At 39.1% G+C, this 24,123-nt stretch overlaps 1 protein-coding gene across 1 annotated transcript; it reads left to right on the top strand.

The window, feature by feature from the left end:
* The first annotated feature begins 126 nt into the window (after positions 1–126).
* Positions 127–23,475, top strand: impact (impact RWD domain protein). The gene is made up of 11 exons (XM_020654619.3): positions 127–291; positions 4,000–4,128; positions 4,217–4,269; positions 4,357–4,419; positions 4,551–4,636; positions 8,248–8,376; positions 8,452–8,546; positions 12,119–12,192; positions 12,724–12,814; positions 19,572–19,706; positions 23,196–23,475. Exons 1-11 carry the CDS (start codon positions 247–249, stop codon positions 23,253–23,255), a joined length of 960 nt encoding a protein of 319 aa, XP_020510275.1. The 5' UTR covers positions 127–246; the 3' UTR covers positions 23,256–23,475.
* Positions 23,476–24,123: the final 648 nt, after the last annotated feature.

The following is a 24,123-nucleotide window of genomic DNA, read 5'->3' as shown; positions in this document are numbered from 1 at the left end:
AAACATTCATTATATTTTAATTTGCTGCATGGTTTTTTCTAGTCCAGTCAACTTTAATTTACACAGCAAACCCCGGAAGTCAAAAGTAGCCAATCAGCGTTGCCCTGGAAGCAGTTAGTTCATACCTCCACATATCATATGAAACCAGCTGATTATCAACATGTAATGCATGTGCTGTACGTTTAATGTAATCGTCCACAATCGTCCACATATCGCTCATCCAACTCTTGCGGATGAAATGAGGACATGGCGGACATGACTTCTGAGGATGAAGGAGATCTGCAGGCTCAGGTGAGTTTATACTCCTGTGAGAGAAACCTTCGGGAGAAAGTTCAGGAAACACTGATAAGTTTGTTTCTAGCCCTGCTGCTTGTGGTGTAGTGTTTGAATGTGGCCTGCAGAGAGCGTAGAAGTCAAACGCTGACTGTTTGCAGACAGTTAAATCATAACGGAGTTTAATATGTGCGAAAAAAAAGTCGAGGTGGATAAAAGAGAGACAGACATATATTTCAAGTCTGTTATAGAAGAAATGCCGGGTTAAAAAAAAACTAAGCTATAACTGTGAAATAAAACATGTACACACACACACACGCGCGCACACGCACACACACACACACACACACACACACACACACACACGCACGCGCACACGCACGCGCACACACGCGCGCGCGCACACACACGCACACACACACACACACACACACGCGCGCACGCACACACACACACGCACACACACGCGCGCGCGCACACACGCACACACTGCAGGTTTCTACCACTGTGTGTATTTAATAACAAGTTTGAAACTCAGCAGATTAACAGAGCAGCCAAAACATCAAACACATGAACACACAACAACAAGCACAACGTGACACCTGTATGTGTTTCTATTATATTTGCAAGTGGTTGTTTTTTTTCATTCTGTTTTGTATTTGTAGCAATGTATAGATTTTCCTAATTGTAAATCCCCTTGAGCTGCATTTCTTCATGACAGACCTTACAAATAAATCATGATTATAAGAAGAGAAACGGTGGGTGACTGGTTGCTCATGTGGTCAAAGTAGATTTTAAAATGTAAAAAAAAGTGTTGGGTGGTCTTGGAAATCAGGGGAAAATGTGATAAACACAACAATGGGGGGAAACCAGGCCCTCCAAATGGCTGAGTCAGTTAATTGAAAAAGCAATGTGTTTGGATCACTTCTTCATAAGAGGTTTGCAAACTAAAAACATCGTTTTTTAAAGATTAAGGCAAGGAGGGTTTATTAACGTGGCACATTTCAGCAACAGGACAATTCATAGTGCTAAACACAAGACACCAAAAACATCTTCACAAAGACAAAAAGACCCATAAAAAGAAGACGTCTAAAAATCCATTAACAATCACAGAGAGGATTAAATATGGAAATATGTTAACATATAAGATCCAAGAGAAATAAAGAATTATGTCAAAATGTACATATTCAGGATTAAAGGTAATTTTGCTCTACTTATTCAAACTAATTAGTACCTATAATTGTGTGTTTTGGTCCGTCAATAATAGTGAATGATTAGGTCAGATCTGGAGTCGCTGACCACAGAGTCTTACTGTCCCGACAGACACAGATTCACAGGCTGGTCTCTCCTGATTGAAATGGATTCTGTTTAACAATCCCCCTCAGATCGTCTTCTTCAAGGTTAAGGCTCAAAGTTTGCTCCATCTGTGTCAAGTCACTGGCTCGTTCACACTTCTAGATACCATCTTCAGGGCAGGGGCTCCTTACACAGCCCAACTCTCACCAATCACAAATGCAGCTTCATCTCAATAAAGTCTTAGTTTAATCATTTATAATTAATTAAAACAAGCAAAAACAGGGCTAACATATAATGAGACAGGTTTAGAATAAAAGAGTAAAAGTCAAAGTGAAATGTGACTTTAAGAAAAACAACAACATTTAATAATTACAGAAACTGTAATTATCCTCAAATTGGGCAATTAACGATCAGTTTTGTGCACCTTTCAGTTCTATAGTTCTCTGAAGTTCATGAATACAGAGCCTCATCTTTCTGCCTTTTGAAAATGTCCTTCCTTGTTGTGTTTTTCATACATGGAGTGTCCAACTTTCGGTAAGATGTTTCTTAACCTTAAGATGATTAAATGACTTCTTGAATTATTAAACTAACTTTTTGGCACTATAGTAGTCACACTGCATGCTAAGTAACAATGTCTGATATTCAGCCTTTATTTGTGTGCTAATGTTTTATGTTACACTATATTTCAATTCAGGACTCCAGACAAACATCTGCATTTTAAATACACAGAGACTAAAAAACAAAAAAGTCAAAAGTGTTCAAACCCCAAAACGGTTAAAGATGGTATTTAATGGTCTTTATTAATTATTTATTATTGAAATATTATACAGCGTCATTATTAAGTTTTGATGACTTGAACATGGAGCGCATAAACTTCGACTGGATTTATTTTAATTCAGTTGCTTTCGGTGTTTCTGTGCCATCAGACTTTAAAGGTCACATATTATGCAAAATACACTTTATCATATTTTAATATTATATTTTTAATGTGTCCCTAGTCCGTCTACAAACCCTCTAATTATGAGAAAAGTCCATCCTCTGTCTTTTTCCTGCTCAGAAAATGTGTGCTCATACAGCACGCTTCATCAGAATCAGAAAGAGAATCAGGTTTTATTGCCAAGTACATTTACACATACAAGGAATTTGACTTGGTGTATTGGTGCAGAAACAGTTAAAGGACAATAAAGCAAAAATAGCAAGAACTTAAATAATAAAATATAAGAAGCAATTACAAATATATATAATATACAAGTTAAAAATGTAAAAATCTAAGAAACAAAATGTACAAAATGTGCATTGAAGGAGTTGACAATCAAACACATTTGACAGTGTGTAACCTACTCATAGAGTGCATGTAAAGAAAAAAGGTTACAGTCCAGTGGGCGTTAATGTAACGCATAAAAACAGTTCCAGCCTTCACATTACTGTGATGTTTTACTGACTGTGGGGGTGATGAGATTCTGGGTTATGTGGGAGGAGGGGGGAGGGCTGGAACATTGTTCATGAGGCTGACAGCAGAGGGGAAGAAACTGTTCTTGTGGTAAGAGGTTTTAGTCCTGATCCGGGGTGAGAGGGGTCGGCCACAATCTTACCTGCACGCCTCAGGGTCCTGGAGGTGTACAGGTCATGGAGAGATGGTAGATTGCAGCCAATCGCCTTCTCAGCAGAGCGGATGATGCGCTGCAGCCTGCACTTGTCCTTTGCTGTGGCTGCGATGGAGGAGGAGAGGATGGACTCAATGATGGCAGTGTAGAAGTGAACCATCATGGTCTTTGGCAGGTTGAACGTCTTCAGCTGCTACAGGAAGTACATCCTCTGCTGTTCCTTTCTTGATGAGAAAGGAGGTGATGTTCAGCTCCCACTTGAGGTCCTGGGTGATGATGGTCCCCCGGAAAGACTCCACAGTAGACACCGTGGAGTCGCTGATGATAATGGGGCTGGGGGGGTTGCATTTTTCCTAAAGTCCACAACATGACATCACAAAGGGCAGTAACCCCTCCCCCATGTGGGTGACACTTCCACAGCTAGGTGTTAGTTCTGCTCTGAGTCATCTTTCTCACCATTAACAATTAGGCATGGAGCAAGAAAGCTTCAGCTACCCAAGCCCTTCCAGAGAAGGGGCATGGTCAGACACAGCTCATTTACATATTTAAAGGTACAGACACAGAAACAGCCTGTTCTGACCAGGGCTGAAATAGAGGGGTTTATAGATATGATCAAATACAGGATCAGAGTGGATTTAGAACAAGAAACTTCACACATGTTTTGAGGAGCTCTGAGACTTATTTAAACTGGTTGAAGAGGAGGAGGATATGTGACCTTTAATGATTATTGTATTTTATGGACTATAGATATTAAACAGAACCTTTATATCAATTTCAACACACATGGTTATTTAATGTGTTTCTTTATTAATTTCCCTCTGTTTAGATCGAAGAAGTGGAGGCTCTGTCTTCCATCTATGGAGATGAGTGGTGCGTTATAGACGAAGCATCAAGAATATTTTGCATCAAAATATCCAACGGCTTGGACGATCCCAAACTGACGGCATGTTTACAGGTAAACAAAACAACTTTGGCGTGTTTTCATAGGAATCTTTCATGCAGTTTGTTTGTAATCTGTTTTTTCTGTTTTTCTTACAAATCAGATAATTCTCCCACCTGATTACCCCAGCGCTGCCCCGCCCATCTATCAGATCAAGTCAGTCGATTTGTCTTTCAGATGTGATCTCGATGTGATTCACTGAATTGATAAAAGGATCTTGTAACCCTCTTTGTTTTTCTTTAGTGCTGCGTGGCTGCGAGGCCCAGAGAGGACCGAGCTGGCAAACAGCCTAGAAGACCTCTACGTGTGAGTGCTTCTCTTTTCTAACCTCACCCAGGAAAACTGTTCAGACAAATTCTTCTCCACAGAATCCTTAAACGATTGTCTCCACCATCTAGTCTGTCAATCCTCCTTCTCACAGAGATATTTAATTGCAGGGAGCATGCCGGGGAGAGCATCCTCTACCTGTGGGTGGAAAGAATCCGAGAGTTCCTGCTGGAGAAATCCCAGAGCTCAGAAACAGGTGAGGTGTGAAAAATGAAATTCATGCTTCAGGGACACACTTACCCGAGCAATTTGGGTTCTTCTCCCAGCATATGTGCGGAGTCTTCAAGAAATCGGTTTTATGCATTTTATGCAGACGTTAATGCAGAGCTTTTATTTCTCGCAAAAACAGTGAATATAAAGACTTATTCTCTTTTCAGGTCCTACCTTTATATTTTCATGTGGAAGCATGTTTTGTTTTTTTCGGTGTAGTGTTTGTGAAAAAGCAGGTGCCTAATACATTTATTACTTGTGGTAATAAACAGAGGTGGGGAGGAGAGGTGTGCTCAGCTCATCAATAGAATACCACACTCGACTTTCCTCCGGGGGGGTTCAGGACCCTGTTGTGAGAGCGAGGTTTGGGTCCCAGATGGGGCTCGTGGTCTTCCTAATGAGTCAACCAGAGAATTATTTTTTTGACATCTTCCTCTAAAAGTTCTGATCGCATTACCTGAAAATTGTATCTCTTACCCATGCTTATTGCTTCAACGTTGACAATTTATGACAATCTACAAAATATTTTCCAAAAATCACAATAAAAGTTTAAGAAACATCCTGATTAAAGTCTCCAAAAATTTGCATTTGAAAGATTCTAAAGATTTCTGATTTTAAGTTTTGATAAAAAGGTTAGAAATTTCAAATTTTCGGAAAAGTCTTAATACATGTTTCCAAAAATTTACAGAAATCCTCCTCAAACCAAATTTGCTAAAAATCCTATGGATAGTTTCCTCAATTTATACAGTACTGTTCAAAGTTTTACTGAAGGATCTTTGGGAAGTTTCCAAACTTCCCAAGTATTTTAAGTTTGTTCCCAGAAATATTAGAATTACAGATGATTCCAAAAAATTCTGATGAATGTTCAGAGCAGTTTCCTTAAAATTCCCCAACAAAGGATTGAAATAGTTTCGGATGGGAGTTCCCGAAAAATTTGCATCTCAAAGTTTCTTAAATTTCCGATTTTCTAAAAAAAAAAGTTTTGCATTTAAAAAAAAACAAAATTCCAACAAGGGTTTCAGAAATGTCCTGATAAATCTTTTAAAGGTTTCAGAATTGTTTTTGAAAACACATTTGCATTTCTTAAATCTTCCAATAATGATCAGAAGTTTCCAAAAAAATCAAAAAAGCAGGATTTCAAAAATGTAGTGAATGTTTTTGAAAATATCAGAAGATTCCCACTTGAAAGAAAATCCAGATGAAAGGTTAAAAAAAATCAATTTTAAAAGTTTCTGAAAACATTTTGATGCAATCTGTCCGTTATAATACATTATTATTATTATAAGTTTCTGAAAATTAAGATTCAAAGCTTCCCTAAAATCTCCAGAAGTTTCCAAAGAATCCCCAATAAAAGATTCTCAAAACCTGCGTTGAAAGTTCCTGAAAATTTCAGATCATTCTTAGTGGAAATGTCCTTTAATTCTGCACTCCCAGCCTTTCATTTTATTAGCAGGTCAGTGATTAAATTCATTTAAAATTAACGTATAACCGCATCAAAGGTTTAGATGAATAATATGTTCCTTCCAGCCTGCTGTGACTCTTTCTGTTTGATCTGTGCTGAAACGCTCCACGGTGAGTAAAAAGCTCGATCTGATGCTCTGACGCTGCGATAAGATGAACACAAAGGCTGCAGGGGCATTAGTGAGTGACTTAAGATCCATATCTAAGTAACGCCTTCGGTTGCCCCGCAGGATCCTTTGAAGTGTAAAGAGAATAAAGGATGCCCAAATTAAAGATTTTCTACAGGTGCCACCCTGCAGAAGGTTTTTCAGGGACTCTGCGGTGTCAGGAGGTCTCTCTTGGGTAACAAGCCTGAAAATATGAAGCAGCCCTCCTCTTTGTGGTGCAGCTAAATACATTGTCTCGCTGTGATTCTTGTGGTAATAAGTGAACCTGGTTCACAGCATTTAAGCTCAGAGGAGCTGACAGAGACACAGAGGGGAGAGAAACGGGGAGGGGGGTAAATAAGCACAACCAAGGGAGAGGAAAAGTGAAGAGGAATAATAGACCTGATGATGAATGAGAGCAGTTGTTTATTGACCTGAATCTGAAGACCCTCTTTCTTTTAATGGTGTGTGTGTGTGTGTGTGTGTGTGTGTGTGTGTGTGTGTGTGTGTGTGTGTGTGTGTGTGTGTGTGTGTGTGTGTGTGTGTGTGTGTGTGTGTGTGTGTGTGTGTGTGTGTGTGTGTGTGTGTGTGTGTGTGTGTGTGTGTGTGTGTGTGTGTGATTCAGCTTCACTTTGTCAAAACAACAAAGGTCGTCAGAAGTGAATTTGGGGATGAAAAAAAGCAAACAAAAACATAAATATCTTACAATGTATAACTTGTGTCTTTGCTTCTTCCTGGTCTGCACTTGAGATGCTGAGAGAGACATTCTGGTGTAGGGTCTTAGAAGTTCACACAAGCTGTCACTCTGATCGAGTCTGGCCAATGGAAATAAGTCAATTGTATGATTTGTTTTCAATGTAGTCGCCACCCATGATTCACCTGCACAGTTTAAATTTGCAACCAAAACCTTTCAATCCAAAGCCAACTTTCTGATTAAAATCCAAAGCTTTTTGATCCGTAACAGATACACATTTGACGTTTCTCAAATGAATATTGCTGCTATATTCAAATATTCAAATGTTTCAGGACATTTGTTTATTATATATACAGAACTGTACTGTACACAGTGTCTTATTGATTTAGGCAGTGCTCAAACATTGGGAACCTTTGTTTCCATGACAACAGAGCTCTAATTTAAACTCACCTGCTAATCTTTTTGTATCTGATCCTTTTGTTCTACCTTACAGTGAACTCTGGACTTTACCATCCACTCATTAGCACAAACAGATTCTGCACTTCAAAACCTGCCACACTCAGAGCTAACTGTGTTATTAAAAAAAGTAAACCATTGGTCCTTTAAATCTGCAGCACCAGTCAGTCTGTGTTAATAGGTGTCCTCCATTAAGGCGCGCGCGTGTGTGTGTGTTAGCATCAATGTTAAGGTCACATAATGCTAATAAGGAGCTCAGTGTGTGAACAGAACACATTTTTTTCTTAATGTTTCAACATTTCAACATTTACGGAAACATTTTTCAAGTTTTCAAAATTCACAATGTCACTTCCAGGAATGTGAAGGTTTCCAAAGTTTAAAAAAAAAAAAAAATCGTGTTTGAAAGTTTCTTGAAAAATCTTACTAAAAGTTTCCTTAAAATTCAAAAAGTTCAAAAAGAATTCAAATAAAAAATTCAGAAAATTTGTGATTGATGTTTTCAAAAATGTTCCCGATGTTAGTTTCCAAAGATTTTCAAATATCCCAATAAGATTTCTGAAAAATCACGTTGAAAGTTTCTCTTGAAATGTTTTTAAAATTCCCAGAGTAAATTTCAGAAATATCCCAATAAATGTTTTCAGAAAATTTGGCTTCCCAAGGTTTCCAGATGTTTTCAAAAATTCCAAGTCAAAGATTGAAAAATATACTGATGAAAGTTCCTGAAGCTTTTTTTTAAAAAAAAGTCTTGATGATTGTTTCAAAAAGTTTCTGAAAATGTAGGTTCATAGCTACCAAGTATCCAATTTTCTTTCTTAATGTTTCTTTTTTTTTTGTTTTCAGTGGATCAGTCAGACCACGTGACCATGACGGCTGAGGAGACGGACGAGGATGACGATGAAGATGTTCCAGACATCGGGATGCTCAAACTGAACACAGAAAACGCACATCTCTTCATGCATCATGCACACGGTACATCAAAGATTGATAAAAAACAGTTGCGTTTAAAACACGCAAGTTTCTAACTGTGAACATTTCCTTGTGTAGATGAAGAGCTGCCTCCTATTAAACACGGAAACACGATCTCAGACCGACGCAGCACCTTCCAGCCTCATTTGGCCCCCGTGGTGACCCCCAGACAGGTATGAGTTCTGACATGAATTTAAATCAAATATAGGATGCTTTATGATTGAACCAGGAAGACTAACAGGAAATGACAGCTTGTGAAAGTTTCAGTAGAAACAACTCCTCATGAGGATGTTGAAGGGAGAAGAAAAAAAATGCAAATATAATCATCTATTTAAACTGAACGATCATCCGGCTCGCTCCTGCAGGAGATCTCGCTCTCTGACTCTCACTTAACATACAGACGCTTCTTAAAAGCCTCCACCTGCTGTGAAGAGCTGTTTACACCTGAATATTTACAGACACAGCTGTTCTCAGAGAGCAGATGATCTGAGGAGACCTGAGCAGCATTTTACATCCTCTCCTGTAATAACCTGTAAGTGTTCAGATCATCATTGTGCCAAGGAGCTGCTGAGTCTGAAAGCCTCTGATCCCTTCAGCTTTGTTAAAAAAGAAACTGCATGCAGCTCCAAAGTGTTTCAGTTTAAAAGACAGTGTGAAATAAACATACGAGTACATTTTGTTTCCTCCTTTTCTGTGGTTCTGAAACATACAGACATCTGAAGTTGGTGTTGATGCCTCTTTATGACCTATTCACAAAACCAGATGTTACATTCCCCGAGATGGCTAGGATATGATGGGAGTAACAATCCTAATAAAACCCAGGGAAAAGAATAAGGAGCTAAGTATAAGCAAATTTAACAACAATTTATTAAAAAATCACAAAACTGAACAATATACTTTAACCCAAAACACTCCTAAATAACCATTAGCACAAAGTATTTCCACCTAGGAAAACACTCTCCTTCCACAGACCGAGTACAAATATGCCAAGGTTTCTCAGAGTAGTACACAGCCGCGTGGTCCACTAAACACCGGCTGCCAGTTCCCTCCTGCTCTTTATACTCTGCCCACTGATCGCAGAGTGGGCACAGGTGTGCTTGATCAGTGGCTGCAGTGAGGCAACACCTGGAGGCAACACAGGAGAGAGGGGAAGAAAACACACACAACGGTACGTAACACCAGATCATCAGATAGAAGATGATCATTTCATTAGGTATTTCTTTTTTTTTTTAAAGATTTTTTTTGGGGCTTTTTCTGCCTTTATTGTAGAGCTAGGACAGTGGATAGAGTTAGAATTCAGGGAGAGAGAAAGGAGCCACAGGTCGCATTCCATTATTGGCCGCTTGGAGGACTGTAGCATGGGGTGCACTACCCACTGAGCCACCAGTGCCGCAATAAAGTTATTTAAACTTTAAACATCAGGTGTTAAACAAATCAATGAATATCTCACTGCAGAAACGACAACCACAAAGATAATTCTAAAGATAAACCTTTTACTGTTTAAAGACAGCAGGAGAACATTTTAGTAAATATCTGTATCTGTTTTAGATTACAAAGTAATCCATTCTTAATCCTTCAGACGAGAAATAAAAAGAGGAATGAAAACTAATTTAAAAGAGGAAATTCACCCATTTTATTTAAGTGAAAATTCTGTATGTGAGACTCACTTTTGATACCTAAGAGCGGGCTGTGTCCTGTGCAACCAATATAACTATAAAATCCTGAGACACGAGCCGTCATTACCAAACGTGCGGCTGCCACCATAACACACTTCAGTGCTACCTGACGTGATTGAAAATTCCTCTGATTCATTGTGGATAGCAAGCGGCTTTGCAGCTGAAAACATGCTGGGATAAATTTAGATGCAGACCAGGCTGACAGTGCCACCTTTTCCCCTCTTTTCTCCCTCATGAGGTCATAATGGTGCATTTAAAGGTCACATATTATCTTCCTTTTCAACAAGTTTAAATACGTCGCACAGCTCCTCAAAACATGTGTGTGAAGTTTCTTGTTCTAAATCCACTCTGATCCTGTATTTGATCATGTCTATAAACCCCTCTATTTCAGCCCTGCTCAGAACAGGCTGTTTCTGTATCTGTACCTTTAAATATGTAAATGAGCGGTGTCTGACCACACCCCCTTTCTGGAATGGCTGGGGTGGCTTGGGCTTTCTTGCTCCATACCATATTGTTTACAGTGGACTCAGAGTTCAGAACAAACACCTAACCGTGGGAGTGTCGCCAACCTAGGGGAGGGGTTACTGCCCTTTGTGATGTCATGAAGGGAAAATCCTGGTTTGAATGCCCTTCAAACAGGATCCTCTCTGTGTGGAGTCTGCATGTTCTCCCCGTGCATGTGTGGGTTCTCTCCTGGTCCTCCGGCTTCCTCCCACAGTCCAAAGACATGCTCGTTGGGTTAACTGTTGACTCTAGTATGCCTGTAGGTGTGAATGTGAGTGTGGCTTATCTGTCTCTATATGTCAGCTCTGTGATTGGCTGCTGAACAGTCCGGGGTGTAACCCTGCCTCTCACCCAATGACAGCTGGGATCAGCTCCAGACGTCCCCCCCACATGGTTGGATATTTGTATTTTATTTTAAACATATGTTCATATGTTAGATTTAATTCTACGACTCCAAAGAATATCTGGCAAAGGAGCTGCTGTGTAAAATTACTCAGTTACATTTACATTGGTCTGCATGTTGATGAATGTTCAATGTCCCTGTCAAATAAATAATAAAGGCTCAAGTAGAAAAATGATGAAAATGCAGCCCTTACTTAACAAAACAAGATTGTGAATACAGAGCCATGAATATTAATACATGCATTAAAAAACAGCGATTAAATATTGATAACAAACAACATGAGTTTGATAAAGATAAGATGATCATGTTTAAACGGCAGGATTACACCTAATGAAGAGCTTTGTTACTGTTTCTGTTTATAAATATTACAGCTAAGAGATGCTCAGCACATAAATCTGCTTGTAGAGGTTCTCTTCACACCTTTTACCATGATCATGATTCGGTTTATTAACCTCCAGCAAGTATGTTTACATTTAGTTGACAAGCCTGAATAAATGTTGTATTTCATTTTTCATTTTTTCTAAACCAGTAGGAATGTTAAGTTAAATCCTTGATGTATAAATCTCTTCCTATTCTTATTTTTTATATTTTAAGTACTTATTTATGTATCTATTCTTATATTGTTTTATTTGCTTTGATAACCTGCTGCTGTAACACCACAATTTCACAGTTTGGGATCAATAAAGTAATTATTTTCTATTCTATTCTATTCTAATGCATTTAATCAGAATTTATTAAAATGTGAAACAAATAATGAGTTACTGTAGTTTATTAAAATAAAGATGCTGAAAAAAATAAAGAATAAAACATTTAGGACTGTAAACCGCCCTCGTCCCTTTAAAAAAAAAAAAAGGAACAGTTCTGGTGATAAACAGTGAATAAAAGTGTCTTAGAGTTCATGTTTAACCATTCAATTCTCTCTTTTATTTCCATGAAATTGGATTTTTCTGATTTACGGTTCACTCTTTGTGCCGTGGTCAGCAGTATGTTGTGATCTGCATTCTCTCCCCACTGACGTGGCGGGGAAATTGGCTCATTTTCTTCTACATCCTCTCTCACGTTTTTGACACTTTTCTGCAGCAGAGAGTCGCCGTGTCAGCAAATTAATTTAACAGAAGAGTTGATCTAATGACTCTGCGGTCCTCCCTGTCCTGTGCTGCAGGTTAAAATGGTTCTGGAGAAGTTGTGTGAAAACAAGAAGATTGCAAGTGCTACGCATAACATCTATGCATACAGGTCAGTAATGTCGTCCACCTATTTATGATGTAACACCTTTTTTGAGGAATGAATTATGCAAATGATGAAGTCAGAGTTACAGTGTGTCTCATTAGTGCAGAAGAAGAAGAAGACAGGAGGTCTGTGTCGTCTGTAAAGGGCATCTTTCTGCATTAAAGGTCAAAAACTGCACCAGAGACAGTGAAGACTCTCACATAGTGCTGTGTACAATGTGCATACAAGTGTGTGTGTGTCTGTGTGTGTGTGTGTGTGTGTGTGTGTGCACAGTATTTCTTTGTGTGTGTGTTTGTGTTTTTGAAGCCTGTCTGAGTGCAGTTTTCTGCAGCGTCGGGGTGTAATGAGGTCGATGTGGAGCAGCTCGTGCTGCCAGGACGGTCATTACTGCTGACATTTCAACCACTTTATAAACTTTCTCAGTGAAGAGGTTACAACTTCACACTCTCTCTCTCTCTCTCTCTCAATGTAATATCTTCATCCTCTTTCTCCTCATGCCGTAGCTGTTGATCTTACGATTCTTTTTTTTTTTTGGAGGATACACTGTGAAGACAAGAACAGCTTCCTGCAGGACTGTGAAGATGACGGAGAGACGGCAGCAGGAGGAAGACTGCTCCATTTACTGCAGGTCATCTTTTTATTTATAAGACTTTTTTTGTAGGATTTGTACCACACAGCATGAAATGTATACACATGTATTACACAAACCACAGAGGAGCACTGGTTGCTTTACGGGAGCAAACGGTGTTCCATTAACGGACACCTCCAAGAGCGTTCTCGTACCTGATACCATAGTCACATGTTGAAGAAAAAGGTTGAACTTCCCGTTTTGATTATTAGCTTTCAAATGATTTGAAAATTGAATTGAAGAAATGACAGGCTTCTGCGATTAACTCATTGCGCTTACATCACAAATAACACAACATTATGTAACTTTTCCACCTCAAGCGTTCTATTGTTCTGCACACAGCTGCTTGTCCCGCCCCTATGGAGCTATTATTGTGGCAAAACTGTTTGAATATGCGTCCACAAATCCCCAAATGTGTAAAAAGATCCACAAATGCGTACCAATATCTTCAAATGTGTGTCTGACGATCTGCAAACATAGTAGTGGGGTTTGTTGCCCTGAGCTAAGGCTCACAGGCTAGGCTGCCAGGCTGCGGTAGCACCTAGTGAGTTCAAGACGGACTGAGCTGATAGCTGTCATGGGTGCAGTTTTACTGAGGAGGCTACGATGGAGGGTCCATTATGTAGTTTGTGTTTTTGAAATTTGTTTCCTGTACAGTGTGGACATAGCGGTACGCAGCCTGGCACCCTAGCCTGTGAGCCTGAGCTCAGGTCAACAAACCCAGTAATGTGTTTGCAGATCGTCAGACACACATTTGAAGGTTTGTGTACGCATCTGTGGATCTTGCACAGCCGGAGTGTTGCAAAAGTCACATGTAAAAATGACAGCCAATGGAGAGGCCCGTCTAAGTTGTTAGAGATTGTTTGTGTGTATTTTCAGGATTTACAGCTGAAAAAAACTCACTGCCATTAATAAATAAGTAAACATTTTGAAATTAGTCTACATATTTGCAGATTAGTTTATGCATTTGTGGATCTTTTTACACATAATAGCTCCATACGCCTCTCTCTTCTGAGCTACTGTATGTGTCTTTTTCGGCTGACTCTGATATACAGGTTCAAAACTTTAATTTTTTCCTCTAAATTCAGTTTTCCACAGTTGCAGGCTACCAGCGTGTAGAATGATTTTTGACAATGACGTATTGCAACGACTGAAAGAACGTGGTTCTGAAAAGAGTTTAAGACAGTGACAGGATTAGATTACGCAAAGGTTACGCCTCAGTGTTTGCATTTAGAGTCTGAACATACCTCAGTATTTCTCTGGCTTTTTAGCAACATCTCCCTGGTCCCGCCCCCTAGTGTCTGACTCACACATTAACTGAACGTCTCTTGTTTCATTATCCGTGCTGTTGAAAGGCTGTAAAATCTACACAATTGAAGTAATAAATGTCCAAAGTTCATGGTTATGGATGTGAATTTGATCACATTCTCTGAGCTTTTCTGTCCTCCAGCTCTATACAAACCTCCACACAGCATCTCTCAGCTTCTCACTTTCTCATCAGTCAGAAAAGAATAAACACCAAAAGAATCCGATAGATGAGTCAGTGCGGCTCACATTCAGCTTTGGCCTTGAATTAATATCACATTGTTAAGTTTTTCTGTCTGCTTCCAACTTGCTTTTGGCTCCTGCATATTTAGAGTCTGTTCAAATCTGCCTCCTTACTTTTCAAATGCTGCATCATTTTGTCTTCTGCTGCTGATTTCATATTAACTCACTTTGAACTGACTGTCACAGTTTGCTTGAGCCGTGAGTATTCTGTTGAACAGTGGCACCTCATACACTATGTTTTTGGCACATCATTTGAAAAAAGCCATTAAAAGATAAAGAGCGACAGGATGTGTTTAGAAGATGGATATTTACATTTTAGAATTACTAAGTCGATATTTAATGACGCTTTTCTTTTATATGGAGGAGACTGGATTAGGCGCTCTAATAATTATTTTCTAACTGTAATTAAGTCTGCCATTTTGTTTAACTTGAGTTAATTGTTTTGTAGTAATTAGTTCAAATTGAGTCTCAATTCAATACAACAAAACAATCTTCAGCCGGTTTTAAGCTCTTCCTTCACTGACGAGCACATCAGCGTGACTGTTGACATTTGGAAACAACCTCAGCAACAATTAAAGGAAAACAGATAATGACATTCGTGGCAAAACATTTTGCTTCATATCAAAGACGGATTACATTTTGATTAAATAATAAATGGAATTCTTTCATTCCCAGTGCATTTAAATGGGGCACTGGGAATGAAAATGCTTTAATGTTTTAAAGCCACAATCTACCACGCCTGACTACACATAAATCAGCCCTGACTTCAAAATCAGTTAAGATGACTGGAGAATGGGTTCTTAAATCTGCCTGAAATCGAGCTGTGTATGGCCGGCTTTTTCAGAAGTCTCTATTGTACCGCTGATAACTTATCAAGATAGCAAGAATAAATCAAAGACCAAAATAGTAAAATATGATAGGCTTCTAATTTAATGACCGGTTACTGGAAAAAAAAGACTGAAAATGACAATGCTAACTTTCTTGAATGGTGTAATGTTTTCTTCTTTTTTTAGCTTGTTAGCATTCTAATATTAGCTTATTTGCACCAAAGGCAAAGTAAACCTGGGGCTGATGGGAGAAAAATTACTTTTAGAGGTGTTTGATGTAAACACAAGTCAGAGAAATGAAACATGAATGGTTAAGTATTGATGCTTCTACTTTATTCTTCTTGTCGTTTATTCATTTGCACTAAAAAAAAAAACACCCAAAACTCCATTAAAATCTTAACCCTAATGGAAATGAACCATCAATCTCATTCTGATGACGGTAATGTGGCAGAAACAATTGTTTAAGTCTGCCTAATGTTCAGGTTTCCCAGGATTTGGAAAATAAAAAAAATCTTGAAAAAACAAACAAACATTGAAACAAACCAAAATTGTTGTCATTATTATTTTTGATTGACTAAGTAATACATTATTTTATTTTTCTCTGTGATTCATTCGATTAATGACACTTATTGAATTCAATTCAAGTAAGATTGAATCATACAAATATAGTTATAAAATCACATTGCCTTGTTTTGGTTCATTTACTTAAAATATGGTATTTCATGATTTGCTTTCAGTCTAAAAGGGTTGATTTCATGGGATTGCCTCGCCATCTTAATGTGAATCATGATGTGACCTTATGAAAATGATATTAAGTCCTTAACGGCTGAACTCACTAGAATAACCCCCACACTTCTGTTAACATAATGAGTACATTTCCACTTCAGAGAAAATAGTCCATGGTAATAATTTTGCACAATTATTAATTTGTTCTTGTCACACTTGTTCCTGGCAGTCAGATGTGCTCTGTGATTCACACACACGCCCACCTCACACTGAAACGTGCGAATGTCCACACACTTTGTGTCTCGATGAAAAGTTTCCTCTGTAGTTCTGTCGTTTCTTAGCAGCAGATGTCGAGTAGTAATGAGAGTTTTTCCCAGAACAGACCTGTGACTCATGTCAAAGTTCATTCAGAAGATGACAGCGCTCTTCTCTGCCAGCGTGACCGTGTGAGAGAGAAACGATCTGTGTGAAATACAAGTTTGGATCTCAGAATCTGTGAACTGCAGCACAGGATGCATATGAAACAAGCTGTTTGACTCACACACTAACCACACTGAAGCTTTTTTTCTTTAACCTTGTTTTTTCCCCTCGCGTCTTAGAGAAAGTGTTTCAGCATATACAAGCATTTATTTTGTCCCAAAAGGGACGATGATGGCTCCCTTTTGGGAGTCAAATAGAGCAGAAAGCATGGGTATACCTGTCCTTACCCTGACACCATGTTAATCTGGACAGAGGTGTAGCACCGGTAATCTAGTTTAAACAAAAGTTCTATTACACAAAGAAGTTTACACACTACTAACATTTAAGGTGTTTGATCAGCTGAGATAGTTCAGAAAGTATGCAGAGGTTACACCTTAAATGTTACACCTAGCTCCTAGTAGGTGTAAAGTCCTCTGTAAAGCACGGTTGTCATGGCAATTGTTTTGAAAAGTGGGATAACTTGTATGAGGACTTTAAAGGGATACTTCACCCATTTGCATTAATCTTTGTATCATTAGAAACCTGGTAGTATTTTTGAATGGTCGTGCATCTCGCCCTCATTTTCCCCTGAGATGTGAAATCTTTGTATTTCTAAGTCTGAAAAGGAGCTTCTGATGGAAGCTGTTGCGATTAGCGGGGTGAAACTACAATGCTAGTTCCTCATATTTTCGACCACTGAAGCTACAGACCAATCACAGATCAGTGGGTGGGAACTCACTCCCAGAATCGAAACTTAACGTTCGCCATATTGCTTGGAAGCTATGCTAACAGGCTCTATGGAGAAAGCTGATAATGGCGAAAAAATATAAATATAGCGGCGAGATGGCTGCTGCAGACAGGCCGGGCTTGTGTCTTGGCTGCTGTTGGCCACCAGGGCCGCCGCTAGCCGCCGGGGCCGCTGGCCACCACTGGCTGCTGGCTGCTGGGCCGCCGCGACACAAAACCGGCCTGTCAGCAGCAACCGTCTCGTGACTATATTGCTATATTGCTGCCGCCGGCCGCTGCCAGCTTGGCAGCAGAGACATGATGCCTGCCTGTTGGCGGCGGTGAGGACGAGGAGCCGGGGCCGGCTCGAGCTGGGGCGGACTGGTAGTTTTGGTGCTCTCACTGTCTGCCTGTGGACACAGACATAGAGTCTGTTTTCTGACAGGAATTTCAAAGATCAATTCTGACTTTTTTCTGACTTTATCTATTGTGAACGTACAAAAGTAGGAACATAGATTAAATATATGAACCCCAAAAAGGGCAAAATATGGGCTCTTTAAGGCGTGATGACGGCGGAGCTTCTTTACAGTCTGGAACTTAAAACACATCTTACACAGAGCTGGTGTGACAGGCCACATCTCTGTTTTTTTACCAAATATGGTCACTTGTTGCTCTTTAAAACAAGATGGCGACAGCCAAAATTTCCAACCTAAAGCTTCAAAACCATAGCCAACAATTGATTGGATGATACAATCCAGCAACTTCCTTTTGGTATTTGCTCATCTTAACCAGTGTAGTCATTGGTGAGAGCTGATTAAAATGAGAACTATGAGGTGACGTCCTGTAGCTGACTGACCCACTGTAACTGCAGTGATAGAATCTTCTGTTCTTCTGATTAATCTCCTACTCTTCACCCTCTCAGCATACGGAGCAATTTACATGAAGAGCTCTTCTCCTTAATCTATTCTTCTCTAATCTCAGTCCTCTCCACAATTCCTTCCTCTCGTTTCCTATTTTAGATTTTTCTGCTTTCTGTTCAGAGTGAGGAGATGAATAAAGATCTGATCTGATTAATAGTGTCAGCAGCCAGATGTGTGAGTCTCCTCCACTGACAGATTGCACTTTTTGTGAAATTCTCCTCTTTGTGTTTAAATCGACAGACGGCCATTCAGGCCAATTTGTTACTTCAGAGATAGATTCGAAGATTAATGTCAATTTAGTCTCTGGAGTTCATAATAAAGATGTAAGACGTGCTATAAGCTTCAACTGAGGAAGCAAAGCAATAGACATTTTATATTTACTCATGGCTTGTATTTTATACATTTCTATTCCAACAACAGAAAGTCACTGGGATTACTGGGATGATGCTGTTGTTCGTCTACCAGCTGCTTAACCCTCAGGCATCAGTTTAATTTACTACCCTCTTAAGTCACTAAGGACAAAAATGCCCATGCCAAAAAACTGCTATAAAAATAGAACAGATTGATATTCTTTTCTTTTTTCTGCATGCATCGATAAAGAAATTAATATCAATCAGTTCTATTTTTATAGCAGTTTTTGTAAAATGGAGATTTTCACCCTCCAATGTCCAAACAGGGAACTACATTTTAAATCTGATGCTACACAAAAACTAACAATGCATCAAAGTCAATATTTTGGATAATCTTTGACATATCCAAGACTGATTTAAAAAAAAATCATCCAGCCACCAAATATTTGTTATATGGAAAATAACTCATTTTTGTGTTTTTTTTCCTTAAATAACAACAGTGACATCATGTAATCAAACTGGCATTTAAAGGGTTACATTCCTAAAAATGATTGAATGTTTGGTAGTTTTGAGCAGGGCTGGAGTTGTTTAAGAGATGTATGCAGAAAAAATTTGAAATAAATATCAATCTGTTCTATTTTAATATCAGTTTTTTGTAAGTGGACATTTTTGTCCTTAGTGACTTAAGAGGGTAGTAAAAATGTTTCTCAGTGTTCTATTGAGCTATTAAAAAAATGAAATGTGCATTCCAAAATGTGTCAAGAGACTTTCTTACAAAATATGTGCCATATGCACTAACACAGACAAAATGATGGCCAGATAAAGAGGAAACATTTTCCCAAATGGACAAAAATGTCCATAGTGATGCATGAGGGTTAAAGGCATTGGACCAGTTTCCACTAGCGCTGTGTTTTGCTCTGGCAGGGCTCTTTTCATTGCTTGCAACCTGAGGGCAAAATATGTTTTCAGTGAAGGAAAACTAGATTAGGAAATATGCTCATATAACTTGATTCAGACCATCAGAATTCATCTGAAACAAAAAAAAGATGATTCCTCCACCGTAACCCATATGCTGTGAAATGCTCAGCCACCGAGGGAAAGCGTCGTGTCACAATTGATTATTTTCATCTCTTTGCTCATGTCACAAATTCACACTCTTTTTTTTTTTCCACATTTACCGTGTGTCTGTCTGTCACCACAGATCCTGGATGTGCGTAATGTCATGGTAGTCGTGTCTCGCTGGTACGGAGGTATTTTGTTGGGTCCTGACCGCTTCAAACACATCAACAACTGTGCCAGAAACATCCTGGTGGAGGAGGGATTCACCGCCTGCACGGTAAGGATCTGTCATCTTCCTCTGAATCACTCACATCTCACTCTGCTGTCAGGTTGAGATCCGAGCCGGGGAAACACCGCTCAGGTTCCTCTGAAAAACAAATGGATGAGATTCATTTTTTTTCCATTTTGACTAACAAAGTCAGATACCCAGAGATTGGAAAAACTTTCAGTCAGATCATGGTGACAGGTTACAGTGAGAATCTGCTCTATTATCATAAAGCAGAGAGTCTGTCAGGTCTGCTTTGTGTTTGCACAGTCACTCCTCAGGAGCTGTCACATTAGGGATATTGCTTCATTTGAAGTGTGTGGATGAGATCAAACAGGCTCTACTCGCTCTCTGCAGCCTGAAGTTTGGTCCGCTCTGCTTTGAAGTCAGCTTTCTGTTCTGTAAAAAACATTCAGCTGATAACACGATTGACCTTTGAGCTGCCACCACGCCTAGATTAAAGGTAGTCTGAACCCGCCTCGACTTCAAAAATCTGCTCTGATTTCACACAGACAGCAGAGGCTGGGTTTCCCCTCAATGTGAAGTCTGGACCAAGTCTGTATAATTAAAAGGGCCACTTCATGTGTGGGGTGGCTTAAAACAAACTAATGATTGTGTTATTCTTCATAATGAGGAGGGCAGATTAGGCTTTAAACCAATTTGAATGAATAAACTGTTATTGTATTATCAGTTAGATATAGAGATCAAAAGTGACTGCACACTTTTTCCTGCAGCTTTAGTTCCTGAAGTAAATTCACCCAGTTCAAATAAAATGTAATGTAGCTAACTGCCACTATTTGGGGCTGTAGCTCTAGTTAATTTGCCATCTCTCCCCCCTCTATTGCCTGGATGTAAACAAAAACAGTGGATGGACGGGGCAACTTGGAGGAGCAGAGCAAGTAGACTGTCACATAACCACTCAACCGGAGCAATGTGCAACCACAGCTCAGGCATGTGGACGTTAACCTGCAAATAGGATTTTTTAATTTTTTAAATTTTATTTAACCTTTATTTAACCAGGAAAAAGTCTCATTGAGATTAAAAATCTCTTTTACAAGAGCGCCCTGGCCAAGACAGGCAGCAGCACAATTACAGGGTTTCAGACATAAAAAACACTTAACAACAATGAACATAAATACAGGAATCACAAACAGAACCATTCATCAGAATCTGTCATAAGTCATCAGCAACAAAGCGATCAAAAAGGGCAATACGAGTTAGCTAAAACATCTACAGTCAGATATTTCTGCCTCCAGATCATTAAGACCAGATCATAATACTTGAACGCCCTTTTTCCTAATTTGGTACGGGCTTTAGGGATGATTAGAAGGTGTAAATCCTGCGAGCGAAGATGGTAACTTTCATAACTTTTTTTTAAGTATGTAGCTCTGTAGGTAGGATGGAAGCAGACCGAGAATACCCTTATAAATAAAAATATGCCAGTGGTTTAGTCTACGTGCAGACAAGGCAGACCAACCAACCCGAGCATACAAGGAGCAGTGGTGAGTAAGGGCTTTTAGATTAGTGATAAACCTCAGTGCCCCATGGTAGACAGTATCCAGTGCAAGAGGATGCGTGCATGTAAATAGCATCACCATAGTCTAGCACGAACATAAAAGTGGCAGCAACAAGTGTTTTTTTGGCCTTAAATGAAAAGCAAGACTTATTTCTAAAATAAAATCCTAATTTTAACTTGAGTTTTTTTTTACCAATTGTTGAATGTGAGGCTTAAAAGAGAGAGAATCATCAATTACACATATCACAGATATCTGTATTGAGATACAGAATCAATTTCAAAGCCCTGAAAGGTGGTGATAGCAGGAAGGTTCAGTGGCTTTGATTTGGAGTTTGAGAACATCATGAGTTTCGTTTTATCAGCATTCAGCACAAGTTTTAAGTCACACAAGGTACGTTGTACAGTATTGAAAGCTGTAGCTGACAAAGGGCCTGATTTGGTGTAGGTGCAGAGCAGTATATCACAGTGTCATCAGCATAAAAGTGGAAATTTGCATTAATAACATTTTGATCAAGACTATTGATATATAAAATGAAGAGTAGTGGTCCCAGGACTGATCCCTGGGGCCCGCCTTTGGATACTACAAGGGAGCTAGAAGTGATGCCTTCTGCCTGCACGCACTGAGATCTTCCAGAAAGGTAGCTTTCAAACCAGCAGACCGCTTTGTCTGATAGTCCTACGCTACTAAGTCTTTGCTTTAGTATTGCATGATCTACAGTATCAAAAGCCTTTGATAAATCAATAAAGAGCGCTGCACAATGGTGTTTGTTGTCCAAAAATTCTATAAAATCATTGACCAATTTTAAGGCTGCTGTAGTTGTGCTGTGTTTTCTTCCTAAAACCAGACTGAAAGTCAGATAAGATATTGTTTGATAGTAGGAAATATTTCAGTTGTTCACTCACAATGGACTCCAGAACCTTAACCAGGACCGACAATTTGGAGATGGGTCTATAATTATTTAAGACTGTAGGGTACCCCCTTTCAACAAGGGAAGAACAAATGCAGATTTCCATATAAGAGGTATTTTGTCGAAAGAAGGCTGTGATAACACTGCTAATGATAGCAACATTACAAGGTTTACCTGCAGAGTAATGCACAGGCAAATTGAAAATAGCCATCAATTGGTTGCCGCTTGAATTGAACCAGTAGGGATATTGTAAATAGACGCTAAAACATTCTGTTTTCTGAGTTTAAAAAAAAACAAAAAACTCTCCTCTCCTGGTGCCTCATCTGTACCCGTGGTTTTTTGAGATAAAGTGTAAATTGGAAAAGGGACAATAACTCCGGAGAAGAGAGCATGAGGACAATTTTGCAACAACTGAATTGCACAATCGATCAGATAAAATCTCTCACCACTCGGGTTGGAATGAGTGTGAAAATAGACAATGATAGAAAAACAGAAGCTGAATTGTCGGGGTGACACCCTCAGGACCTCTCAAGGGGAAAGATTGCTGCAGCCAGTTATTTATTTTGAAGCATTTTTTCAAGTTTGTTATTTAAATGTCATGTGTCTACTTCCTGTAAGCCTTAAACTGCAGGAAAATCCAGACAAACATGGGAGGAATCATTCAACATTAGCTTTTTCAAAATAAGACGGTTTGTTTATTCAGTCTTTTTCTTTTTTTTTTTGTCCAATCTGTTAAAATGTTCCCAGACCTAAAAGTCATCAGCCTGGATCATTACTATAATAATAAGTGGATGATGTTATGAGCGTACTTAAGAACGCAGCGTTTAGTTTAATGCAATTACAGGAATATATTAAAACAGCGTGGAGCGACTTAATCAGTGCATCGTGATTTGCACATTTCAGCACGAAGGGGAAACACAGCAGGAGTCTGTGCAGAAGAGTCCCCAACAAAAAGAAAAACAGCATTGACTTATTAAACATGTGGAATGCTTCGGCAGCATTAAAGCCGAGCGCTCATCTCAGTTAATTATTAGTCTGTTCATTCTGTAATCCTTTTTTTTTTTTGTTGTTTCACAGGATGAGGCCAACAAATCGGCGTCGAAGAGCAAAAGGCCAAAAAGCAAGAAGACGAAATGAATTTCAAAAGAACAAAAGACTTTTGTTGTAAAGGTCGCTTTTAACCACCACAGGTTTTTCTCACCATTTACAATAATGAATTTAAAATACTTACAGTGGCTTTAAATGTCTTGTGACCGTGATTTTACCTTATAGTTTTATGAAGCTGCAGCATTTGGAGACGCCTTGTAATGAAATATTTACAGAGCACTGTGTTGTTATTAAACCCGTCGAACTCGGACATGAGCAGAACATTTCTTTTTGAGTCTCTCACTGAAATACTTTATTAAAAAACATTATTATGACACACTTGAACCGATGATATTTTTGTCACCATCCAATCTGAATGAACTCTCTTCTTCCACCTCCATGTTATGCATGAGTCCTCGCCCTTGTAATTCAGCTTCCAGTAATTGAAATTCAAACAAAATTCATTCAGTGTTTCCCAGAGAAACGAGCCGACGTCCCTGAAAAACACACTAATGATTCACTTGTACGTTTTACCCCCAAAGCATCCTCTGGCAGTCTGCTCAATATTCAACTTTTCTCTTCTTTTTTTTTCTGCTCCTCTTTGGTTTTGGTGTGACTCTATTCCCAGAAAGACACAGTGTGCATATTAACGGCTGCAGGGTCAGCTTCAGTCAGCAGAGGAGTGCTTTCTGAAAACACACCCAGGCTCATCTGTGCTGCAACAACCTCTCTGTTTTTAATGGGAAGTTTCCTCTGCATTCTGAATGAAAACTATCCCATAAAGATGTTTTATTCAGATGACACACAATAGGCTGTGTTTCAGATCCTTCCTCTGTGTGTGAGTGTGAGTGAGTGTGTGTGTGTGTGTGTGTGTGTGTGTGTGTTTGTGTTTGTGCACAGAGCAGCCCGCTCATTTCAG

The sequence above is a fragment of the Labrus bergylta genome, chromosome 6 (genome assembly GCF_963930695.1).
Source record: "Labrus bergylta chromosome 6, fLabBer1.1, whole genome shotgun sequence".
In the NCBI taxonomy this organism is placed as follows: domain Eukaryota; kingdom Metazoa; phylum Chordata; class Actinopteri; order Labriformes; family Labridae; genus Labrus; species Labrus bergylta.
Note: the sequence above shows the minus strand (reverse complement) of the source record. Positions and strands in the feature narration are given on the sequence as shown.

What these genes read in the sequence shown, in the direction of transcription:
- impact (XM_020654619.3), top strand. Translation starts at nt 247, where the DNA reads ATGGCGGACATGACTTCTGAGGATGAAGGAGATCTGCAGGCTCAG. An exon ending in CCGCCCATCTATCAGATCAA is followed by an intron (nt 4,270 to 4,356) that starts GTCAGTCGATTT and finishes GTTTTTCTTTAG; the next exon opens with TGCTGCGTGGCTGCGAGGCC. An exon ending in GACTGCTCCATTTACTGCAG is followed by an intron (nt 12,815 to 19,571) that starts GTCATCTTTTTA and finishes CTGTCACCACAG; the next exon opens with ATCCTGGATGTGCGTAATGT.